The 22,150-nt window shown below is 41.5% G+C and overlaps 1 protein-coding gene across 1 annotated transcript in view; it reads left to right on the top strand.

The window, feature by feature from the left end:
• Hmcn1 (hemicentin 1) overlaps window positions 1–22,150 on the top strand; it is a 442,192-nt gene that overhangs the window by 406,400 nt on the left and 13,642 nt on the right. The window contains 14 exon segments of the mRNA XM_032915428.1: window positions 257–427; window positions 875–1,045; window positions 1,195–1,365; window positions 3,370–3,519; window positions 4,098–4,235; window positions 5,452–5,573; window positions 6,271–6,508; window positions 10,501–10,563; window positions 12,445–12,564; window positions 13,165–13,299; window positions 15,914–16,027; window positions 16,747–16,872; window positions 19,062–19,190; window positions 21,765–22,115. Coding sequence (XP_032771319.1) covers window positions 257–427; window positions 875–1,045; window positions 1,195–1,365; window positions 3,370–3,519; window positions 4,098–4,235; window positions 5,452–5,573; window positions 6,271–6,508; window positions 10,501–10,563; window positions 12,445–12,564; window positions 13,165–13,299; window positions 15,914–16,027; window positions 16,747–16,872; window positions 19,062–19,190; window positions 21,765–22,115 — 2,199 coding nt within the window.

Below are 22,150 nucleotides of genomic sequence, written 5' to 3'. Positions count from 1 at the left end.
TTTGTGTGTGTGTGTGTGTGTGTGTGTGTGTGTGTGTGTGTGTGTGTGTGTGTGTGTGTGTGTGTAAAAGCCAAAAGAGGTCAGAGGCTCTGAATTTACAGGCAGTTGTGAGCCACCCAACATGGATGCTCAAAACTAGAGGATGCTCTCGTCCTCTAGAAGAGCCCCTAGCACTTAACATGTAAGCCATCTCTACATGCAGCAGCTCTGGTCATATGTTTTATGTAGTAACCAAGCACATTTTCTGTTAATCCAGTGGATGGCAAGTGGGCAACTTGGACCAGTTGGAGTACCTGCACTGTATCCTGTGGAGGAGGTACCAGGAAGAGAACAAGGGACTGTTCTGACCCAGTGCCACAGTATGGAGGAAACAAATGCGAAGGGACTGGTGTCCAGAGTGACTTTTGCAATAGTGACCCTTGTCCAAGTGAGTGTTGGAAACAGTGAGTCGATGTTACTTCCTTAAAGTTTTGCTATGGCCTCCAATCCTTGAAGTTATGATACTGTGTTGCTTGTTCTTCGGCCTTTAAATTAGCATGCCAAAGTGATGTCTGGTGTTAGTGTGTTCTGGATGGTACAGTCTCTGCTCCTCAGGAGTAGAACTATCTCTTATATCACCTCTAGCTCATGCAATAACTTAAGTATAATATGAGACCAGTTGAAGGGATTCCCATCATTATTAGCATATGTTCTCTGTCTCTATTGAAAACATCACCTAAGTCATCTGGTGATTTGGAAAGATATCCATTTACTGGTTCATTTTCTTTCTGTTCATTTCTTGAAGGGTTCCCCTTGACTTGGGGACGAATGTCATGGTTTCTTCGACATCTCAGTTTTAAAGCTCTGTTTTATGTCAAATTATTTCACTTTGTAGCCCATGGCAACTGGAGCCCTTGGAGCGGCTGGGGGATGTGCAGTCGGAGCTGCAGTGGAGGGCAGATGCGACGGTACCGCACGTGTGACAATCCCCGGCCGTCCAATGGAGGGAGAGGCTGTGCGGGTCCAGATACCCAGATCCAGAGGTGCAACACTGACATGTGTCCTGGTGAGCCTCTTCCTTTCTGTCCATGGGATGAGTGAACCTCTCCACTTAGTGATCCTTGCTGGCACCCTGCCGCTTGCCCATCAGGAGTATCCTCGGCAGAGATTGTAAAACTGACTCATTAATCCAGAACATTCCATTCTTGTTCACAGTGGATGGAAGCTGGGGAACATGGCATAGTTGGAGCCATTGTTCTGTCTCTTGCGGGGGAGGTGAAAGGACTCGAAAGCGCTTATGTGACAATCCTGTGCCCTCTAAAAGTGGCCGTTCCTGTCCAGGAGATACCACCCAAGTCTCCAGATGCAACATGCAGGCGTGTCCGGGTAAGTAAGTGAGCTGTGCTCGGGCAAGACCATTGCTAGCACAAATCGAGAGGCTTCATGCAAATTAGAATGAAGGTATCATTTGGAGCCCACAATAAATAAAACAACTCTGGAATTATCATTTTTAAAATGTGCTCCCCCCCCCTTTAAGAGTGTTGACAGCTAGGTTTTGGCTCTGTTTGCTCCTTTGGGGCTTCCTTGTGTCAGAGGACATACTTCTAAAGATTTTAGCGAGGCCAACATTGACAGTTCCATATTGTTGACATGGGAAGACTATTGGCCTTTATAAAGCTCTATGTTTTCTTAAGAAATAAAATGTCCCTGAAAATGGAAAAGGCCCCACCTGACAGGGTGAGACTGATTTAAGTTGAGTGTTTTACGTAGAACTAGACAAATGGAAAGGCTGGGTGTCTACTCCTCAGCTGCTCAGTCAGCACGCCTATGCACAAAGGGTCACGGAGGTTTTGAGATGCCTTCCTGGAGCAGATAACAGTTCTGGCCTCAGATAATGGGTTTTGTAGTCCAGATAGATGGGCAGCTTGCTTCCCAGAGTCAGACAAGACTTTCAGGAACCCAACCAGGTAGCCAGATGGAGGAAACATCTATTTCTGTGATGGGACTCAAGCGCCTCAGTTAAAATAGAAGCCATGCTTGTCAGTAACCATCCAGAAAATTGAAAATAGCAACCCTGCCTAGCAGGTCTCTCTTTCCCCTGCTTAGGACTGAGGAAAGAGGAACTTTTCATATTTGCCCTTTAATCAGATTGCTTTGGTATGAATTTTACAATGCCGTCAAAATTGTAATATAGCTATCAATTTTTTCACAATTATTATCTGATAGATACATCTAATAAAGAATGCTCTAGCTATAACTCAAAACTGCTAAGACTCCCCCACCTCCAAAGGAAGTAATACATACATACATACATACATACATACATACATACATACATGCACGCACACACTGACTTAGACTGGACAGTATATCACATTTATGCTGGCAATGATCTGTAACAAGGACCAAATTAAATTTTGTTGGTTGAGATCTTTCCCTGCTTTATAGATGGAAACAGTAGATTAGAGAACACAGGTTTGTATTAACAGTAATGACCAGTTCTACAGTAGATATGCTTAATTGTATTCCTCTTCTCTAAGTTCTAAGCCCTGACCAGCATGCCCCCAAGCCTCTGCCCTCACCCTTGGTCCCCAGTGACCTCTGTTCTTCTGTGTCTACTTCCGTGTTGTATTTCCCCATAACTGTACATCATTCTTCAGTGATAACAGAATAGGTTCTAAGTATTGTCCCTACAAAAACAGTAGGCAAGGAGGTGACAGGTAGGCTAACTGGCTATTTTTGCCTTTCCCTTAATGTATATGTATTTTTAAAACAACACGTTATCCACATTAAATATACACAATTGTAAGTTAGCAATTTAAGTGGAAAAATAAGTCCCTACTCTAAAACATGTTTTAAAGCCAAGAAGATAGCATGTTTCAGTCCCCCCCCCCTCTCTCTCTCTCTCTCTCCCTGTGATGATGGTAAAGTTACATTATTCCTCTGAACTTTGTCTGCCCAGTCTGAAATCTGCCTGTTGGAAGCTACCGCCTAGTACTGTTGGCAGGGTCAAAAGAGTTAATGCATATGAAGTATTTACTGCCACACATGACTTCGTAAATTCACTGTAGTCATGGTCATCACCACCAACAAACACATGCTTTATTTGGGCTGTGCGAATGGACATACTGTATTCTTTGGCTTATGAAACAGTACTAAGATGTGTACAGATTGGAAGGATACTAGATTTATGGGGATGATGGGTGTCATGTAAAAGTGGAATGTTTTAAAAGCCTATTAATTTCACTTTCGAACTTGGATGCCATAGGACTCTTTTGATGGCTGCGAAAAGATTTGTAGCATCTCTGCTTATTGGCTTTCCTTTCCCTTCAAGTAATGTTGATGGAATTGCTGCCTTATCCAGGGTTTATATTTTCTTCCCCCCAATAGGTGGACCGCAGCGAGCCAGAGGGAGTGTTATTGGGAATATTAATGATATTGAGTTTGGAATCGCTTTCCTTAATGCCACAATAACAGATAGCCCTAACTCTGATACAAGAATAATACAGGCCACGATTACCAATGTGCCTCGCAGTCTGGGTGAGTCACCGTGTTTATGAAAATTTTAATAAACAGTTATTACATTTAATTAATGAGTATTTGTTATTCATGTGTGTGCATTCGCGTGTGTACATGGAGATCAGAGGACATCTTATGGGAATCAGTTCTCTCCTCCCACAACGTGGATCCCAGAAATTTAACTCGGCTCATCAACTTGGCAGCAAACACCTCAGTCCACTGAGCCAACTCACCAGCCTTCATAAACGTCTTTTTTAAGACATATTTTATTCTCTGTCTTATTATTTTCACCTAATGATTCTAAAAGATGAAGTCTCAAGCCATTGATAATATAATGTAATACATGTGATGGGATACATGTTCATCCTTATCCCAAAGAGAAACTGTTGGGGAGAGCATCCAAGTACATCAGTGCATGTATGCCAATGTTATGGTGAAATGCAGTCATTTTAATAGCTAATATATGCTAGTAAAAAAGATACAAAGAGATTTATTAATTTTGCAATTACTTAATTAGCGCTCACCCTTGTGAATAATATACTGTGACAATAACTGACAAAATATTTTGCTCTGTCACCCTGTTTTTCTTGCTTCTCTAGGTCCAGCAATGAGAAAGATCATTTCTATCCTAAATCCCATTTACTGGACCACAGCAAAGGAAATAGGGGAAGCAGTCAATGGCTTTACCCTCACTAACGCAGTCTTCAAAAGAGAGACGCAAGTGGAATTTGCAACTGGTTAGTGTCAGATGAACGTAATATTCTACTAGATACATAGAGTTACAGACATATAGACAGAGAAGTCAGACAGAAAGACAGACCCACAGACACAGCTATAGATAGATTGCTATACAGCTTGGTGACTAAGAAAAATACAGTGCATGCTTTCATGGAAAGTTATTACAAGTATTTGGTGTACTCTTACACACATAATGGAAAACAGTTTTATATTTTCCTGTCAGTGAATGCTAGCACAAGGTTTGTAAGAAACCATGTGTCCTCAAGCAGAACGGTAGTATTTATGCCCAAAGACTCTTTTCTCTTCTTTTCCGTGCCTTCCTTTCTTTAAACCTTAGAGAGCATTTAAAGCATGAATAAGGAAGGAAGATAAGTCATTCTTGTTATTAATTAAAGCTTTGTCTTTAACCGTGAATCAACCCATTTGTTTTACGGTGATTGTCTAACAGAATAGAGCAATGCTGACCACACTAACGCTTTCCACTCTTCTTCTGTCCTAATCATTGGGCGTTCCCTCTTTGGGGCCCTTCCAGTGCCCACAAAAGTGCTTACAAAGCTCCATTTCAGCCTCCTTGGGATGAGCCAGCCTTGGTACAATTGACCTTTGACCTTTGGTGAAGAATGATGAGGGAGGGTGTCTCCTTAACCACCATTTCATCAGCACAGAAAGCAAGTGGGCCTCTTGCTATCTATCCATGTACGAAGATGCCCTTTCAATATCGCTGAAGCTCAGGCAGAAACAAAACCCCGTAGCTAAGTCTGTGGGTATCGCCGGTCCCTGGTGAAGTTGCCTGGCCCATCTCACGAGCAGTGATTTTGTAGAAATACTTAATTATTCCTTGAGATTCTAAAATACGGGGTCTTCTGCCTAATCAAATGCTATACTTCCATTCTTCCTATGGCCACATAGAAAGACTTTGGGAAGACAGTTCAATAAGCCTGCCTTTTCTTAACTGGGAATCTTTCTCTGACATATTTATTCACATTTGAAATAGCATTATATGGGGGTTGGGGATTTGGCTCAGTGGTAGAGCACTTGCCTAGCAACCGCAAGGCCCTGGGTTCGGTCCCCAGCTCCGAAAAAAAAAAGAAAAAAAGAAAGAAATAGCATTATATTAGATCAATCTTCTTGATCTATCCTTCCATAAATCATATGCATAGCAGTAATAATGGCTTATTATCATCGCTGAGGAAATGAATGCAATGTCGTTCCCAGGAGAGGTCTTGAGGATGACACATGTGGCTCGGGGCTTAGATTCCGACGGCGCATTGCTGCTTGACGTCATTGTGAGTGGCCATGTCCTGCAGCTCCACTCACCTGCTGAAGTCAGTGTGAAGGTAACGTATTACAAGAGCTTCATGGTTAGTCATGTGACAGTGAGGAGGATGAGCAAAATCCCTGTAGACAGAGCTGAAAAAATCTAAGGTTCTTACTGTTTGCTCCAGAGATAAATTACTACTCCCACAAGGTCATAAATAACCATCTGGTCTTTACTTAAGAATCTCCAGGGCTCAGCTTTTAAAGTTCTCTGAGGAGTTTTATTACCTGGTGTACTACAGCCAGAACTGCTGCTGTGCTGATTTAAGCCACTTGTTAAATTTTCCTCTGAAAAAACAGAATAGTGATTCCTACAATACGCTTTTGTGCACCATCCATTAAGGGGGGAGAAAGGAAATGGAAGGGAGAATGATGTAATTATATTTTCACTTCAAAATTATTTTTTTAACTTGAATGAAATGAAAGCAATACTTTGAGAACTTCGAGTGATGAAAATAGCCCTCCTACAGCTTGCTCAACTCATGGCCCACAACCTCAGTATCTCATTAAATTACAAATTATGACAATAAATTATACACCTGATTCTAATGATGAGGATCGGCCTAAGAGTTGTGTCCAGAACACTACTGTGTAGTTACAGTCTTACGGAGAACTCCATTGTTGATCTCTAAGCCCCCCTCCCCGCCCCACATCATACCTCAAGTACACTGTGAAAAACGCCAGGCGCACTGTTGACCCTCAAATCCTTTTCCTTAGGATTACACAGAGGACTACATTCAAACTGGACCTGGGCAGATCTACGCCTACTCAACCCGGCTGTTCACCATCGATGGCATCAGTGTCCCCTATACATGGAACCACACCATTTTCTATGATCAGGCCTGGGGGAAAATGCCTTTCTTAGTAGAGACACTTCACGCGTCTTCTGTAGAGTCTGACTACAACCAACTAGAGGAGACACTGGGTTTCAAAATCCACGCTTCAATCTCCAAAGGTAACGTTACTGAGGAAAGCTCCAAACAGCTGTGCCGTCATCTTGATTCTTTTTAACAAGATAAAGACAGGTGCCAAAGCCATTCAAATTAGGAGTCTGAGTATGGAGGCCCAGAACAAACATGCGAGAGTTGGGTTTTTATATGTGCTCTATTCTTTGTTTTGGTAAAACTTGTTCAGTTGCATTTAGTTTACTAAGGTGCCTCTTCAGGCCACCTAAGCAACCAGGCAAAGTTCTGACCTCTTGACCTATGTTTCCACAAACCATCTGCATCACAGTAATAATGACTTGTGATCATTGCTTGGAGAGGATTAGATATGATCCACCTGGATGATTTTTTCTTCAGGTAATAAAGTTCATTTTTAAATACTGTGTTTATTGACGAATTTTCAAAATTCCCGAGATATTTCAAAATTCAAAATTACTGCTGTAAAGTACATCCCAGCTTAAACTAATCAGAAGTTTCTAGATTTTTCAAAGCAGCTTCCTTTTAAATGCTTTGTTCTCTTTATGGAATATATTGATGGTGTCCATTGGGAAGGCTCAACCAGCATGGATCAGGCAGAGCTATAACACAGAGAAAATGGGGAAACAAAGGAATTCACATTGATACGTCTTAGTAGCCACTTAGGACTTAGTAATGTAGCCATAAAGTTTATCATTCAAACCAAGACTCCTGTGAGAAAAGGGTCGGTCTTGCAATGAATTTTTTTCCAGGAAAAATGAGAACATCTAGTCATCCTGGGTGAAGGTGGCTATCAGACACTGTGGAGCAATAGTTATAATGCTATTATTCCTTATTCGTGGAAATCATTATATAATATGTGCCTTCTGAACTGCTCACCATTGTCTAAAGATAGCCCCACATCTCCATCCAGGTGGTGCCTTGTGACGTGCGCTTGCATGAAGCATCTGCTCCCCAGATTTCCTTCTTGACCACTGCTGTAGTCAATTCCATATTCTGTGGCGTTTGGACATTTTTTAATTGACTTTTTTGGTAACTCAATTTAGTTCTTTTTTATATATATAAAGGTATCTTTTTACCCAGGTAGGATGTTAACTACGTTTTATTTTTTCATTTGAGTTAAGCTCAGCTCTTCTCCACTGCATGACCGTAGTAGTAGCAGACTACAAAGTGGCTCATTCCTCACAGATTTCACTCAGCAGTGCCCACAATGTGTTTACAACTTTCCTCAACTGTTACTTTGTAGCGCCAGTACTCAGGTGGGTTGGCTGCAGAGCTCTTGATCACAGGCTTTGTAGAGAAGTAAATCGTGTTGCAGCATCAAAGGTTGGACATGCTGTAGGAACTAAAACCATTGCTGAAATGGACTTGTGTGCATACTTCTCCATGTTAGGCTTGCTAACGTTTAAATGCTAAGCCTAAAGCCAGGTGAACATCTTTGTACTGTCTCTGAGATTGTTACCAAGCCATCTACATCCCAGAATATAAGGAAACACATCTAAATTTTGTTGTGGTCCTTGCATGTTTGTTTCTAGGATATGTGAGTTACATTTGAAGATGGGCCCTATGAATTTCAAGTTACCTGCCTGCAGTTTCCCAGTAACCACCAGGGGGCAAGCTTGCATTCTTGGTTGGTCAACTTTTTTTTATGCTCAAAATCTTTCCTAACAAAATCACAGAAATAGCCCGACATGACTATTTTAGAGGTTTCACCTAGTGTTCTTCATAATAGAAAAATAATAAATAGATATCTTAGAAACTAGAATTAATAAATCAAATAGTAAATTATGACACGTGTTTAATAATCTCTTAATCGTTGAAATAATTTTCAAGAAATAGTTAATTCATCTTTTTACAGACAGTTGTTGGGTGCCTGTCATGTACTAGGTGCCATTGCAAGCTTACTCAAGGAATAAGGAGTACATTTATGAGTTTGGATCTCCAGAACCCAGTTAAATGCTAAACACAGAGGCACATGTGTGTGTCCCTGGTAGAGAAGATGCGAGAGAATCCTGGAGGCTCCCCAGTGCACTAATGCAGTAAAATGGCAAGCTTTTGGCTCAGTAAGAGAGAGACCTTATCTCAAAGGAAAGAAAGAAAGAAAGAAAGAAAGAAAGAAAGAAAGAAAGAAAGAAAGAAAGAAAGAAAGAAAGAAAGAAAGAAAGAAAGAAAGAAGAAAGAAAGAAAGAAAGAAAGAAAGAAAGAAAGAAAGAAAGAAAGAAAGAAAGAAAGAAAGAAAGAAAGAAGCAAGCAGAGGTTGACAAAAAACATCATAGCACCAGCATCTGGAATCCACACACGTAAGCACAGATGAGTATGCCCACATACTCGTCTGTGGAAACACATATATCCACCACACATACACATGAAAAGAAAGGAATAAATACGTGAAAATAATTCGTAATGAAATAAATATCTTGTCTTAATGTGAGAATTGTTGGAAAAAGACTAAACCCAGGCCTAAACTTACCTGTAAAGTCCTGCTTTAAGTGGATGGGTAACTTAAAGTAGTTCTTTGTTACATTCTGAATAAAATAGAGGATAATAAGATACAAATTTGCATGATTTTTGTATTCTAAAAATCAGGTAACATATTTAAATCACATGAAAGCGTTTGCGATGTGGGACATATATTCAAAGCTTTTTATAATTGCAGCCTCCTTTGTGCATCAGAATCTCTCAGAGGAAGGAGCAAATGGTCAGGCCTTTCCTACGCATCACAGAATTGTTGAAATCTGTCTCCAGGCCTTCCCCCATTCACTGGGCTTTTCTTGTTTTTTTTTTTTTTTTTTTTTTTTTTTTTTTTTTAATTCATTAGAAATTCCTGTAATAGCCTGGGTTGATCTCAGATAGACTGTTCTGCTTCCTCACCCTCTCAGGGGCTGGCATTGTGGCATGAGCCACAGCACCCAGCTCCATGTACTGAACCATAATAGTCAGTCCTCTGTACATGGTGGCATACAAGAAACTCCCCCACCCCGCAAAATTACCCAAAGGCTATCTAATAAAAAATATCTCTCCTGATTAAATCCAAAAATGCAAAGCTTCTATTGATAATTAATTATGTTTCTTTGAGATGATTTTTTTGCAAGTTTATTCCCAACATGGTACCCTACACACATACTGGTTAAGTTTAAAGAGCATAAGAATGTATGAATAACTGAACATAAGTTGTAATAACCAGTTCAGCAGATGAAAGTCCATAAGGCTTTCCTCTTAGGCCTGCCCACACTAGCTTTTGTTCTTGAGCACCTTATAAGATGTTACTCTCAGAGTCTTCATCTGAAAACTAGGTATGGTGACAGAGTAGGGATGGCAAGTGTTTAAATAAATGAAGCAGAAGGTGACCTTTAAACCATCACATACTACATGCGGAGAATGCTTTTGCTCCATCCACCTTATTCCCACTCCTTTCCCAGTGGCTGGAAAGCTCTTGGGAAAGAGTCTTTCAATGATCATTTTTCTGCCGTCTACTTCATTTGCTCTCGCTCAACCTGCCTGCTGCCCTTGGTTCAATTGCTCAGAACAGTGAAACAGTCACACATAGAATTTTGGCCACGATTCTCAACATGGCAAATGGAGAAGACACAGGGGAAATAAATGGGGACTTCAGCCTAGAATGGTGATTTTCCACCGAAGCAAAGGCCTTAGGGTACTTGCACACTACGTCCTTCCTCCTTCAGTGAAAGTGAACCAGTGGTTGGAACAATGGAATGCACTTGTAGCTGTACCCAACACACAGTTACCTTGGGTTCTCTCTAACCATTACAGAGTAGCTCATTTGGTTTTCTTTTTATTGCTGTATATGACTCAAACAGATGTTTCCAGTCAGCTTGCCAACAATATCTGGACTAGTTTGTTTACCTCTTGGTTGAAAAACATGAAAGTCTCCTTTCTTCCTTGTTTCCAATACTGTATTTTTCATTGTTCCTTCTTTGATATATCTTCCCAGGGAAGGCCATACTGGAATGACAAGTGCCGGTGCTCTGACCGGTCCGCTAATGGTTAATTTTTCTCTCTTCGGTAGGAGATCGCAGTAACCAGTGCCCCTCTGGTTTCATCTTAGACTCAGCTGGACCCTTCTGTGCTGGTAAGAATGAGAATGGATAAAATATTTTCATAAATGGTGTCAGCAATCATTCTCTCTCCTTTACATATTTATTTACTGTGCAAGAGGGCATGACATGGCACATGGCTCATGTCAAAGCCAAAGGAAAACTTGCAGTTGTCTCCCTCCACCATTTGGTCCCAGGGATCAAACTTTGGTCATCCAGCAAGCAAGCACCTTTACCTGCTGAACCATCTCCCTGGCTCAAGTAATAATTATCTTTTAATAGACATCTGCTGCCTTTGCCTAGGCATTTAATAATCACACCTGCCTACTTGATAGTTTAGGAACCGAGATGTAGAGACGTTACAGAAACTGCTAAAGATTGCCTACGAGTGGCAGACTGCATTTGAGGTTAAGTGGGATGACAAAGCCCATGTGCCTTCAATTTGGACACAGTCTCGTGTATCAGAGACTGTGACCAAGTACAGAATAGAGTGAACAGAGACAATTCACCCAGTGGCTCAATGGGTGTGAACTATCAGTGATCCAACACAAACTTGCCTAACCACAGAATTGCTCCCTCCTAGGACAGAACAGGATTGTTGATCCATAAGTAACCGTGAATCCAGCTTTGTCCCAGCAGGCAACCTTGCAAAAGACTCCCTTGTGGTAAACCACAGCTTAGTAAATGGCTGAGGATTTCATGTTGACATTCATAATGCCAAGGTGATCTTTTGGCTCTCCCACTGACCTGTATAATGTGGTGGCTGGTGAGAGGTGTTGTTTAGACTGTATGCTAGTCTCAGCTCTGGCAGTAATGGCATTGGCGACTGAAAGCATTCCCTTTACTTTTGTTCTCCAGATTTGTCATGCAAAAGGAAGATAGTCTCTTAAAAATTCTGTCATTGCAAAGTGAGTTGCAACTGCATTTAGAGTGCAGTAAACGTACATGTAATTTAGTAACGTTGCTGTTTTAGAATAAAGACTAAATAAACATGTTCAGTAGCAACAATAAGTCTGAGACCCCAAGTTAATTTCTTCACAGCAGTTCCATTCTGTGCCACTTAGAGTATTCTCTGTTATATTCGATCCAATTCCTCAGCATCTAGAAATGACTATTTCCATGCTCTTTAACAGCTCCTAGGAAGCAATAGTTGTGCATACTTGTTGTTATAAAAATATAAAAAGTAAAAGGGCTGTCTTTTATCCCCCACTAGGTCCATCACCATGGTGCCCCAAGATATCTGCTAGATATCTTAGTCTCAGTCAGCAAAGCCTCTCACCCGCTTTGCTCCATCCCATATCACACTGCCGAAGACCTCTCTCTGAGCTTGATAGCAATCTCTCTACCTATCTAGTTCCCAAGGCAGGTTTCCATGCCAGAAACACACATCCCAACTCTGCAGCGGCCCAGTGTCTCTAGCCACCGCACACTTTCTTACACTTAAATCACTACATGAAAGAACACACAACACAATAACCTTTGATCCAAATGATAAGATATAATTGCCCACCTAAACATACAAAGCCCAATACACATCCATCCCTTAAGAACTTTCATAACAACCTATAAAGGTACAGTGTGGAATCTTAACGTCAGCTTCCATATTGTCCTGCCACAGCTTGTCTCTCTGTCACTCCTGTCTCTTCCTCCTTTCCGTTCCAGTCTTCTCCTCTTCCTTCAAACTTTTCTCCCACCCATCCTTCCTTCTCATGCAATGACAGGCCTCCTTCTATCCTGTACCTGCCCTCACCTATATTTTACAAACTAAATGGGGAGAAGGTTCTGGTGAAGTCATCTGAATCCTGAGTACATGACTAGGTAGCCATCCTTGGGGCAGTGGAATTAGCATCAAAATACAGATGACTTCAGGGCAAACCATAACAGATACTGACTGGCCTCTTTGTTTCTTCTCTCAGATGAGGATGAATGCACAGCTGGGAACCCCTGCTCCCATACCTGCCACAATGCCATAGGAGCCTATTATTGCTCCTGTCCCAAAGGCCTCACCATAGCTGCCGATGGGAGAACCTGTCAAGGTAATATCAAAACTATATTCAACGATGAAGACAACCTTGCCTAGGAAAGACATGGTGGGCCAGTCTTCCTCCAGTATCCTCTGCTCACAGTTTTGCAACAAACAGGGACGTCCTCATTGGGTTGAGAAAGTAAGAAAGAGAACCCTGGCCAGCCATTGCCTTTAAAAGTCACTCAGAAACTCGGGATGCTGGGATAGTTCATTGAAGATCTGAGAGAACTGGCTCGTTAAGTTACCTGATAGATATGTTCTCTAATCCAGTGATTGGGTCATAAATTCATCACATCATGCTGCTGTGAATTCGTCTCCGCTCTAACTCATTTTAAATGACTCAACCAAAAAATTCAGTCTTTCTTATTCTTTGATATTTTCAGATACCATATAGTTTCTTTTTTCTTTTTTTTTCTTCCTTTTTTCTTTTTTCTTTTTCCCTGGGGCTGGGGATTGAACCCAGGACCTTGTGCTTCCTAGGCAAGCGCTCTACCACTGAGCCAAATCCCCAACCCCTATACCATATAGTTTCTAACCTTCGCTTCACAGCAAGTTCTCGAGTTAGTTATGTTTACAACTCACCTCAATTCCATGGCTCCCTCTGTTGTAGACATTGATGAGTGTGCTTTGGGTGGACATACCTGTCACGCTGGTCAGGACTGTGACAACATCATCGGATCCTATCGCTGTGTGGTCCACTGCGGAACAGGCTTCCGGAGAACTTCTGATGGGCTGAGCTGTCAAGGTATTGTGTGTGTGTGTGTGTGTGTGTGTGTGTGTGTGTGTGTGTGTGTGTGTGTGTGTGTGTGAATGTATCTGTATGTGCCATAAACATCTATGTGTACATGTGCTCACATGTGTGTGGTTATACTGGTGTCTGTGCACATGTGTACACAGATGCATGTGGAGCCCAGTGGTTCACCTTGGGTGTGTTTCACAATTTCTTGACACTTTTTGTTTTACTGAGGCAAAGTCCCTCAGTGAACTTGAGCTCATTAAATTAGTTGGTATAACTAGCTGGCCAGCCCTGGGGACCCTCTGTCTCTACCTTCCCAGCACTAGAATTGCACGTGATGTCACACCAACCCACACCACATTCACCCAGCTTTTATGTGGGTACTGAAGGTCTAAACTCCAGTTCTCATGCTTATTACAAGCCCTTCTAACCCCAACAGTTAGACCTTCTGAATCTTTTAAAGGAACAGATGCCCCATAAAAGGGAAAGAAACACAGCCTATTAAAATAGGGGGACTCCACTCTCAGAAGAACTTAAATATGAATAGTCACAGTTTGTATGTTTTTCCATTAATTTTTTATTCATTCACATACATCTCAACCACAGCCCCCCTCTTCCCAGTCCCCCTCACATGCCTCCCCTCATGTCCCCTCCCATTCATCTTTGAGACAGGAGGTTCCCCCCTGGGTACCAATTCACTGTTACCTCTAGTCACTGCAGAACGGGGTTCATCCTCTCCCACTGAGACTAGACAATACAGTCAAGTTGGGGGAACAGAATCCGTAGGAAGACAACAGAGTCAGAGTAAGGCCCTGCTCCAGTTGTTGGGGGAACCGCACGAAGGCCAAGCAGCAAATCTGCTACATAGGTTGGGGGGCTATGTCCAGCCCGTGAATACTCTTTGGTTGGTGGTTCAGTCTCTGGGGGCCCCCAAAGGTCCTGGTTAGTTGACTCTGTGGGTCTTCCTGTAGAATCCCTGTCCCCTCTGAGTTCCTCAGACCTTGCCTCAATTCTTCCACAAGACTTCCCATGTTTCCATGTTTTGTAAGTGGAGATTCTTGACAGGTTCATATGGAGATATGGTATTTCATGACTGTTTATGATATTTGTAGCACAGTACTGTTGAGTAACTTGCTTATTACCATTGGGGAGAACAGATTATACAACACAATTTAATAGTATCCATTCCTCAACACCCCATTGCAAAAGATTCAGTGCAGACTACGCGATGTTCGTTATGTTATTTTTTTTTTCTTTTCTTTTTTCGGAGCTGGGGACCAAACCCAGGGCTTTGCGCTTGCTAGGCAAGCGCTCTACCACCAAGCTAAATCCCCAACCCCTCGTTATGTTATTTTAATAGGCATTTTGTTTTTAAATCATTGTGAAGTTTAAAGGGAAACTTAGTTAAAGACTAAGAGCCATTAAGAGCCCCTACTGAGTAATTCAGATGGCTCAGTGGTTAAGAACACTGACTGCTCTTCCACAGGTCCTGAGTTCAGTTCCCAGCAACCACATAGTGGCTCCCAATCATCTGTAATGGGATCTGATGCCCTCCTCTGGTGTGTCTGAAGACAACTGCAGTGTACTCATATACATAAAATAAACAAATAAATGTTTTAAAAAAGTATTAAAAAAAAAAAAGCCCCTACTGCTCTCTCAGAGGATCTGAGCTTGGATCCCAGCAACAATGTAAGGCAACTCATAACCTCCCGAAGCTCTAGCTACAGGGGGACCTGATGATTTTTGGCCTCCCTATGTACTCACATGCAGGCATACACTCATAAACATAAGACTTAAAGTGAATCATTTTTGTCTAGCAGAAAGAGTTTCACATGCTTCCCGAATCCCTCGTCACTTCCCTGCATCTAGCTCCACTGTAAGCACCCTGCCGTGCGGTACTGCACTGGTTACATTTGATGATTTACACTGATGGTCTTAGACACCACCACTCAAAGTCCGTGCTTTACATAGGCGCTTACTCTCAGCATTGGCCATTCCAGGAGTCTGCTCAAGTTTATACTGGCAAATGAGTTTCACGATCCCCCAAACCCTCTGACCTCCATGTGTTCATCTCTGCCCCTCCATCCCTGATTTATTTACTGTCTCCACGGCTTCCCCTTGTCTAGAATGCTATCTTGCGGGAATTCTTCAGTGCGTAGCCTCTGAGACAGGCTTTTTTCTTTTGCTTAGTTAATTAAAGACCTCCACAGACCTTTGCACAACTTCTTAATGCATTTCTTTTTGGGTAAAGTAATATACTATGGTTTAAATGTATCACACTTTGTTTTTTCCACTTACTAAACAACATGGTTAAACCATGGTTGCCTCGAAGTTTTAGCAATTACTAATGAAGCTAGTGTCAGGATTTTTCACAGACGCAAAATGAGTAGATCCCAAAGTAAGTGGTAGGAAGAGAAGAGGGATGGTGATTCCTCTATGCCATAAACCGTTATTCAGGAATGAGAAAAACAAGCTATTAAAAAAATACATGTATAACTTATACAAAATAACGTGAATAGAAAACAAAGAATAATCAAAGAGGGTAGAGACATGTGTGCACAGAAGAGATATGTTATTAATTTCTGATTCTTAGTGGCATTTGCCTTTGCTGTCAATTAAACAGATATTAATGAATGTCAGGAATCCAGCCCCTGCCACCAGCGGTGTTTCAATGTCATAGGAAGTTTCCATTGTGGCTGTGAAGCTGGCTACCAACTCAAAGGCAGAAAGTGCATCGGTAAGATACTTGCTTTGAATTTACAGTGACGATATCACTGTAACTCCGTGTGTGTGTGTGTGTGTGTGTGTGTGTGTGTGTGTGTGTGTGTGCATGTGCACACACACGTGCACATGTGCGGAGTCCAGAGGAGTCACAGATGACTAGCCTGGTCTATCACTCTCTGCCTTATTCCTTGGGATAGACTCTCATTGAACCTGAAGCTCACTATTTTTCAGCTAGACCAGACTGCCAACAAGCCACAGCAATCCTCCTGCCTCCACTCCTTGTAGTGATGATGCTGTAGGAACACATTCAGCCATACCCAGGATTTTATGTGGGTTCTGGAAATTCAAACCCCACTCCATATGCTTGGGCAGCAAGTACTCTTGCCCACTGAGCCATACATATATCTATGTATGTATACATATCAAGTTTATATATACACATATGTATCTGTGTGTATGTATATATGATATATATTATATATCACTTTGTTCTTGCAGGGACAGTTACAAGCATGGCTAACAGGCTATGAAATGTCATTGTGATTTAAAGTAAAGCGAGTTAGCTCACCTTGTTAGACGTAAGCATTTTTAGTATATGCAGCAATTGTGCAATACACATATATATTGATCTTTGTAGAATCACCTCAAAATTCTAAAAAAAAAAAATCTTTTCTCCGGAGAAGTGGAATCAGTCCTTTACTTTGTCTCTGTTACCTTTATTCTTTTATCAAGATGTGAACGAATGTAGACAGAGCGTGTGCAGACCAGACCAGCACTGTAAGAACACCCGTGGTGGCTACAAGTGCATTGATCTCTGTCCGAGTGGAATGACCAAGGCTGAGAATGGGACCTGCATTGGTGAGTGCCAGGCTCTTTCCCTGACAGGGACCTCTTTACTACCAACAAGTTAAAGAAGGAATCTATTCTAGCATAAGATGGTGATGTTAGACAACAAGAAAATCCCCCATCAGTTCCTCTAAGCCTGGTAAGCTTGAGCTCGAGAATCCTAACCTAATGGTACACAAGGAAGTAGAAACGCAAATGGAGTTATGACCATTCTGAGCTCCCATCCATTCTACAGTTTCTGTAAAGTTTGATACCCTCATGAATTAGTATTTGTGAATCATGTCATTTCTAACTTTAAATTTAGTATATCTGCCTAGAAGTTCACAGCAAGGTTGAGAAAGGTATATTTGTAAACATTTATTAAAAATATTTATATTTTGTTGTCATATTATAAAGTATTATATATTATTATATCATACATATTCTATAATATGTGACTACAAATCCGTGTGTGTGTGTGTGTGTGTGTGTGTGTGTGTGTGTGTGTGTGTGTGTGCATGTGTGTGTGTGTGAGAGTCCAGAGAAGGTCATCAGATGACTAGCCTGGTCTATCACTCTCTACCTTATTCCTTTGAGGTAGACTTCATCACTAAAAGAATATAAATATGATATTCTAGAACTGCTTTAAATATCAAATCAAGGAGAAGAAAGTAGGTTAATTATATTTACCTCAACTTTATTCTTTATAGTCTATTCTGTAGCAGTGTACAAAAGTCACCAGGTGTCATTGGTTGCAACTTAGAACATAAGATAACTTATATTTCTTCTAAGTTTCTTCTTTGTGAATCTTTTCTGTGCCAGCAGCCTGCATGAGTTGGTAGGTAGAAACTGCAGACAAATAATTAAAAGACAAAGAGGGTGAGTAAAATGGATCAGCGGATCAAGGCTCCTGCAGCCGAGCCTAACCACCTGAGTTTAATCCTGGGGACCCACATCGTAGAAGGAGAGATCTGACTCTCAGAAGTTGTCCTCTGACTGCCACATGTGTGGTGGCATGTGAGTGCTCCCCACACAGACAATAAGGAAGTGTAATAATAAATAAAAACAAGGAGTTCATTTGCTTACTCTACTATCAAAAGTAAGGGGGAAACTCTACTATTCAAGGTAAAAGGAAGCACCATGAAAGATAAAAATAAAATTGAACAGTGCCCAAGAAAGTGCTCATATGTAAGAAGCATGGCTATCAAAAACATCGTAGAAATGATCACTTTTAAATTGAGGTGTGACTGGACTGTTAACTGTGTTGATGGCAGGAAGGTGAAGGCAAGAAAGTCCTATATTCAGAAGAAATAACTGGACATGGAATATTGACCACTTGTTGATAATTTAAGGTCCCTTAAGGCTTTGTATACCTAAGAACTTCTAGAGGAGAGTATTGGGCTACCACCTTTGAAGTACTTTTTAGCTCCATTTTTCTTGAGTGGAATAGCACCTAACATGAGTATCACATGCTGTAGCATGCAGTTGTGTTTGCTTTTTAGGAATATTGACTCTATAATTTGGTCAAAGACGATTAGAAATAGGATGAACTGAAATACTAGAAAAAAAGCAACAGAACTCTACCCAATGACAATGGATACATGTAGATGTAGAGATTTATGGCTTCCACTGATGGTTACAGAACTACCCGATTGCAAAAATAACTCAAAGATAAACCTGATCTTAGCAGCCACGGTGACTTCGAAGGGGTGACTTAAAGATGAACCTGATCTTAGCAGCCACGGTGACTTCGAAGGAGTGCTGTTGCTATAGATAAGGGAGTAAGGATCAGATTGGCTTCGCAGTGCAGGTCAGAAGATGAAGTGGACAGCAGTCCTGTTGGCAGCTGCAACAGTGAAACTGGGGATCGGAAACAGTGTAGCACTCTGGCTGGAAATCTACCTGGGCACTGACCTTTAGGACAGATGAGGTAACAAAAGGAATTGTAGAGAAGAACAGAGAAGAAGCAAAACCAAAAACAAAGATATGAGCAAAATTCTTTCCACAGTAGGAAACAAGCAGGTAGGGAGGGCCAGTTAATAGTGGCGGTGCTGAGATTTGAACCCAAGTTTATAGCCTCCAACTGCTTAATCCTAATCTAATATAATCTCAATGACATGGTGAGAATCGCAAACTTTGGTGACCAACAGACTGTGGATTTTATGTGTGATGACCTCAGGTTTGAGAAATGTTGCTTTTATTGCCTCCGCGTCTATCTGTAGACATTGATGAGTGCAAAGATGGGACCCACCAATGCAGATATAACCAAATATGTGAGAACACGAGAGGCAGCTACCGGTGCGCATGCCCAAGGGGTTATCGGTCTCAAGGAGTTGGAAGACCCTGCATTGGTAAGTTACCAGAAACACTGTTAATGTGGCTGATAGAGTTCCCTAACCTTACCAGAAGCTTGTGGTCATGCTCTCCTGCTACATGTAGAAGATATATAAGTCTATTAAGAAAGTCATAATACGGTCTGCTTACTTACTACTACTAGATTTGACAATGAGTTCAATTTATATCGGCATTTCAAGAAATATTCTGGCCATTACCTGAGTGCCTCTTATGTAATGCACTTATCAAAGTGAACTTCCAATATAACAGCCATGACAGCTTGATCCTCATGACTACCTTATGATTTCTCTATGCACAGGACATAAACATCTGCATATGTACATTTTATTTCTTTGCATATGTGCATTAAATATATTTACATGTAGTATAAATTTATGCATAAGAGTAAAACATGAATCCAATTTAAGTAAACATAATTATTCCATTGTCTACAGTGTTCAGTTCATTCAATTGCCTGGTTGTTTCCATCCTAGTTATGATGGACAATAAAGTAAGGCAGATGGTGAGAATGTCTATAAGAAGGAAAATCGTGCTGGGGTGATACTCAGTGGGTAAGGGCGCTTGTGTGTGCAACGTGGAGATCTGAGTTTGAATCCCCAGCACCCACATTAAAAAAAGAAGAAAAAGAAAGGGAAGAAAACCAACTAGACACGACCATGTTTGCCTCTAACCGTAGAACTAGGGAATGGAAACAGGTAGGTACTGGGGGTTCACTGGACAGCCTGCCGAGCCAAAATCATGAGCTTTAGAGTTATCAGGCAATAAGACAGAGTAATAGAAGACACCTCTTAATTTGTTCTGGGTGATGTTCTCGGTTGTGGGAAGTTAACACTAAATAGTGTACAGCAGGCTTCTACCTTTAAGGTGTTTACCTCCCACAGGGAGCAAGGAACTCCCGGAATAAATGTGGGTACAACTTCAGGTCATGATAAACAATGTAATAAAACCAGATAAGGCCAGGGAAGGAATGAGGCGGGCCAGGATGAGAGGCACCTCTCTGGGGATTGGAGTGACAGGCTAGCCAGTGTGTGAGGGTCTGAGCAAGCGCTTCAGGTCAAAACAGGCCCAAGTCCTGCAGACAGCAGCATACTGGCCACAGCTCAGAGATGGCCGCAAGACCTGGGCTGTCAGAGCACAGCAGGGCAGAAGATAAAGAGGCCAGGGAAAAATGCTTAGACCATCTTTAAACTGCAGTGAGAAGACAGGAGGGGTGTGGTGTGAGGCAATTCTCATCTGGAAATGAGCCCTCCTGCAGCCATGGAGGGAGTAAGTTATGGGGGCCATGATCTGGGTGGAAAGACAAAGCTCACACATATAAAAATAAATAAATATTAATTGTGTGTGATAATAAAAAGTAAATAATGTATTTATTTATTTTTTGATCTTTATAGATTCATAAAAACTAGACCTAAACATACTAGTGTTTCCCTTAGTGCCAAGCAACCAGGAAAGCCAGAAATACATCTGAAGGATCAGTTAGTCAAAAGAGAAAAAGAAAGGGACAGAGAGATGGCTCAGCAGTTAAGAGCACTCATCCCCCTTCCAGAGGACCCAAGTTCGGTTTCCATCACCCACATCAAGCCGCTTGCAAATGCTTGCAACTCCAGCTCCAGGGGCCCAGCACCCTCTCCTGGCTTCTGAGGGCACCCAGAAACACAAGTGTACACAAGTAAAATTAAGAGTAAAGTAAAATACATCTTTTTAAAAAGAGAAAATTATTAAAGTGTGCATATATCATTTTATTAGAAGAGACACAAATATTTAAATAATTTTTATTCCACTAAAATTACACTAGTTTGGGGGCTGGAGAGATGGCTTGGTGGTTAAGAGCACTGGATGCTCTTCCAGAGGACCCAGAGCAGCTCACAACTGTCTGTAACTCCAGTTCTAAGGGATCCTACACCCCCATACAGGCAAAATTCCAATGCACATATAATAAAAATAAATCATTTTTTAAAAAATTACAATAATTTGGATTCTATACTTTCTGCACCTTTACTCTCCAAAGAAGGTGAAACATTTCTAATAATGTAGTAAATCTCTACCTACTTTAATTTGGAAAGCTGAGTATATGTGAGTTATAATATTTCCTTAATTAAATCCATTACTGTATATGCTAGCGTAAAATAAGATTAAATATGTAAATGGAAATCTTGTTAAAATGTAAAATGTAAAAATGTGCGTCAGCTTACCCCAAACAGATACACATCCAAGCTTGGTTGTGCTTTGAAGTCAAGGGGACAAGGCTGAAGCAGCCCACTGGGCCTCAAGTCCATAACAGGAAAGCAAAGAGCAGATGGATTCCCAGAACTAGTTAGTGTCTTGCTTCCTGGGCCACCTGCTGAAGTGTGAATGTTTAAATGAAACAAATGCAGATGGAGCAGTGCTCAGAAAGGGGCACAGACTCTTATATAAGTCTCCAGAACTGAGTGGGTCAAGCTTTGGCATCAGCGTCGGAGAGTAATACGATGTCTTGACTTGGTCTCAACAACTGACTGTTTATCCCTGTTTTGTGTGTGTCTATTTTTTCTCTCCCTCTCTCTCTTTTATGTATCATGGCACACGAGCAGACATTAATGAATGTGAGCAAGTACCTAAACCTTGTGCACATCAGTGCTCCAACAGCCCCGGCAGCTTCAAGTGTATCTGTCTGCCAGGACAACATTTATTAGGGGATGGGAAATCTTGCGCTGGATTGGAGAGGCTGTCGAGTTATGGCACTCAGTACAGTAGCTATGACCTTGAGCGGTTCTCCCCTGTGAGAAGTGGCTATCAACCTCGGCAGCATACCAGACAGCAGTCACAGCTCTACAGCTCCTACTCAGAGTATAGGAACAGCAGAGCATCTTTCTCCAGGAGTAGAAGGACTATTAGGAAAACTTGCCCTGAAGGCTCTGAGGCAAACCATGAAACATGTGTAGGTAAATGTCGGCCATATTGCATTTCCTTTCTGTGA

Source organism: Rattus rattus, chromosome 10, assembly GCF_011064425.1.
Source record: "Rattus rattus isolate New Zealand chromosome 10, Rrattus_CSIRO_v1, whole genome shotgun sequence".
Lineage (NCBI taxonomy): Eukaryota > Metazoa > Chordata > Mammalia > Rodentia > Muridae > Rattus > Rattus rattus.
This window is presented reverse-complemented; position numbering and strand designations above follow the sequence as displayed.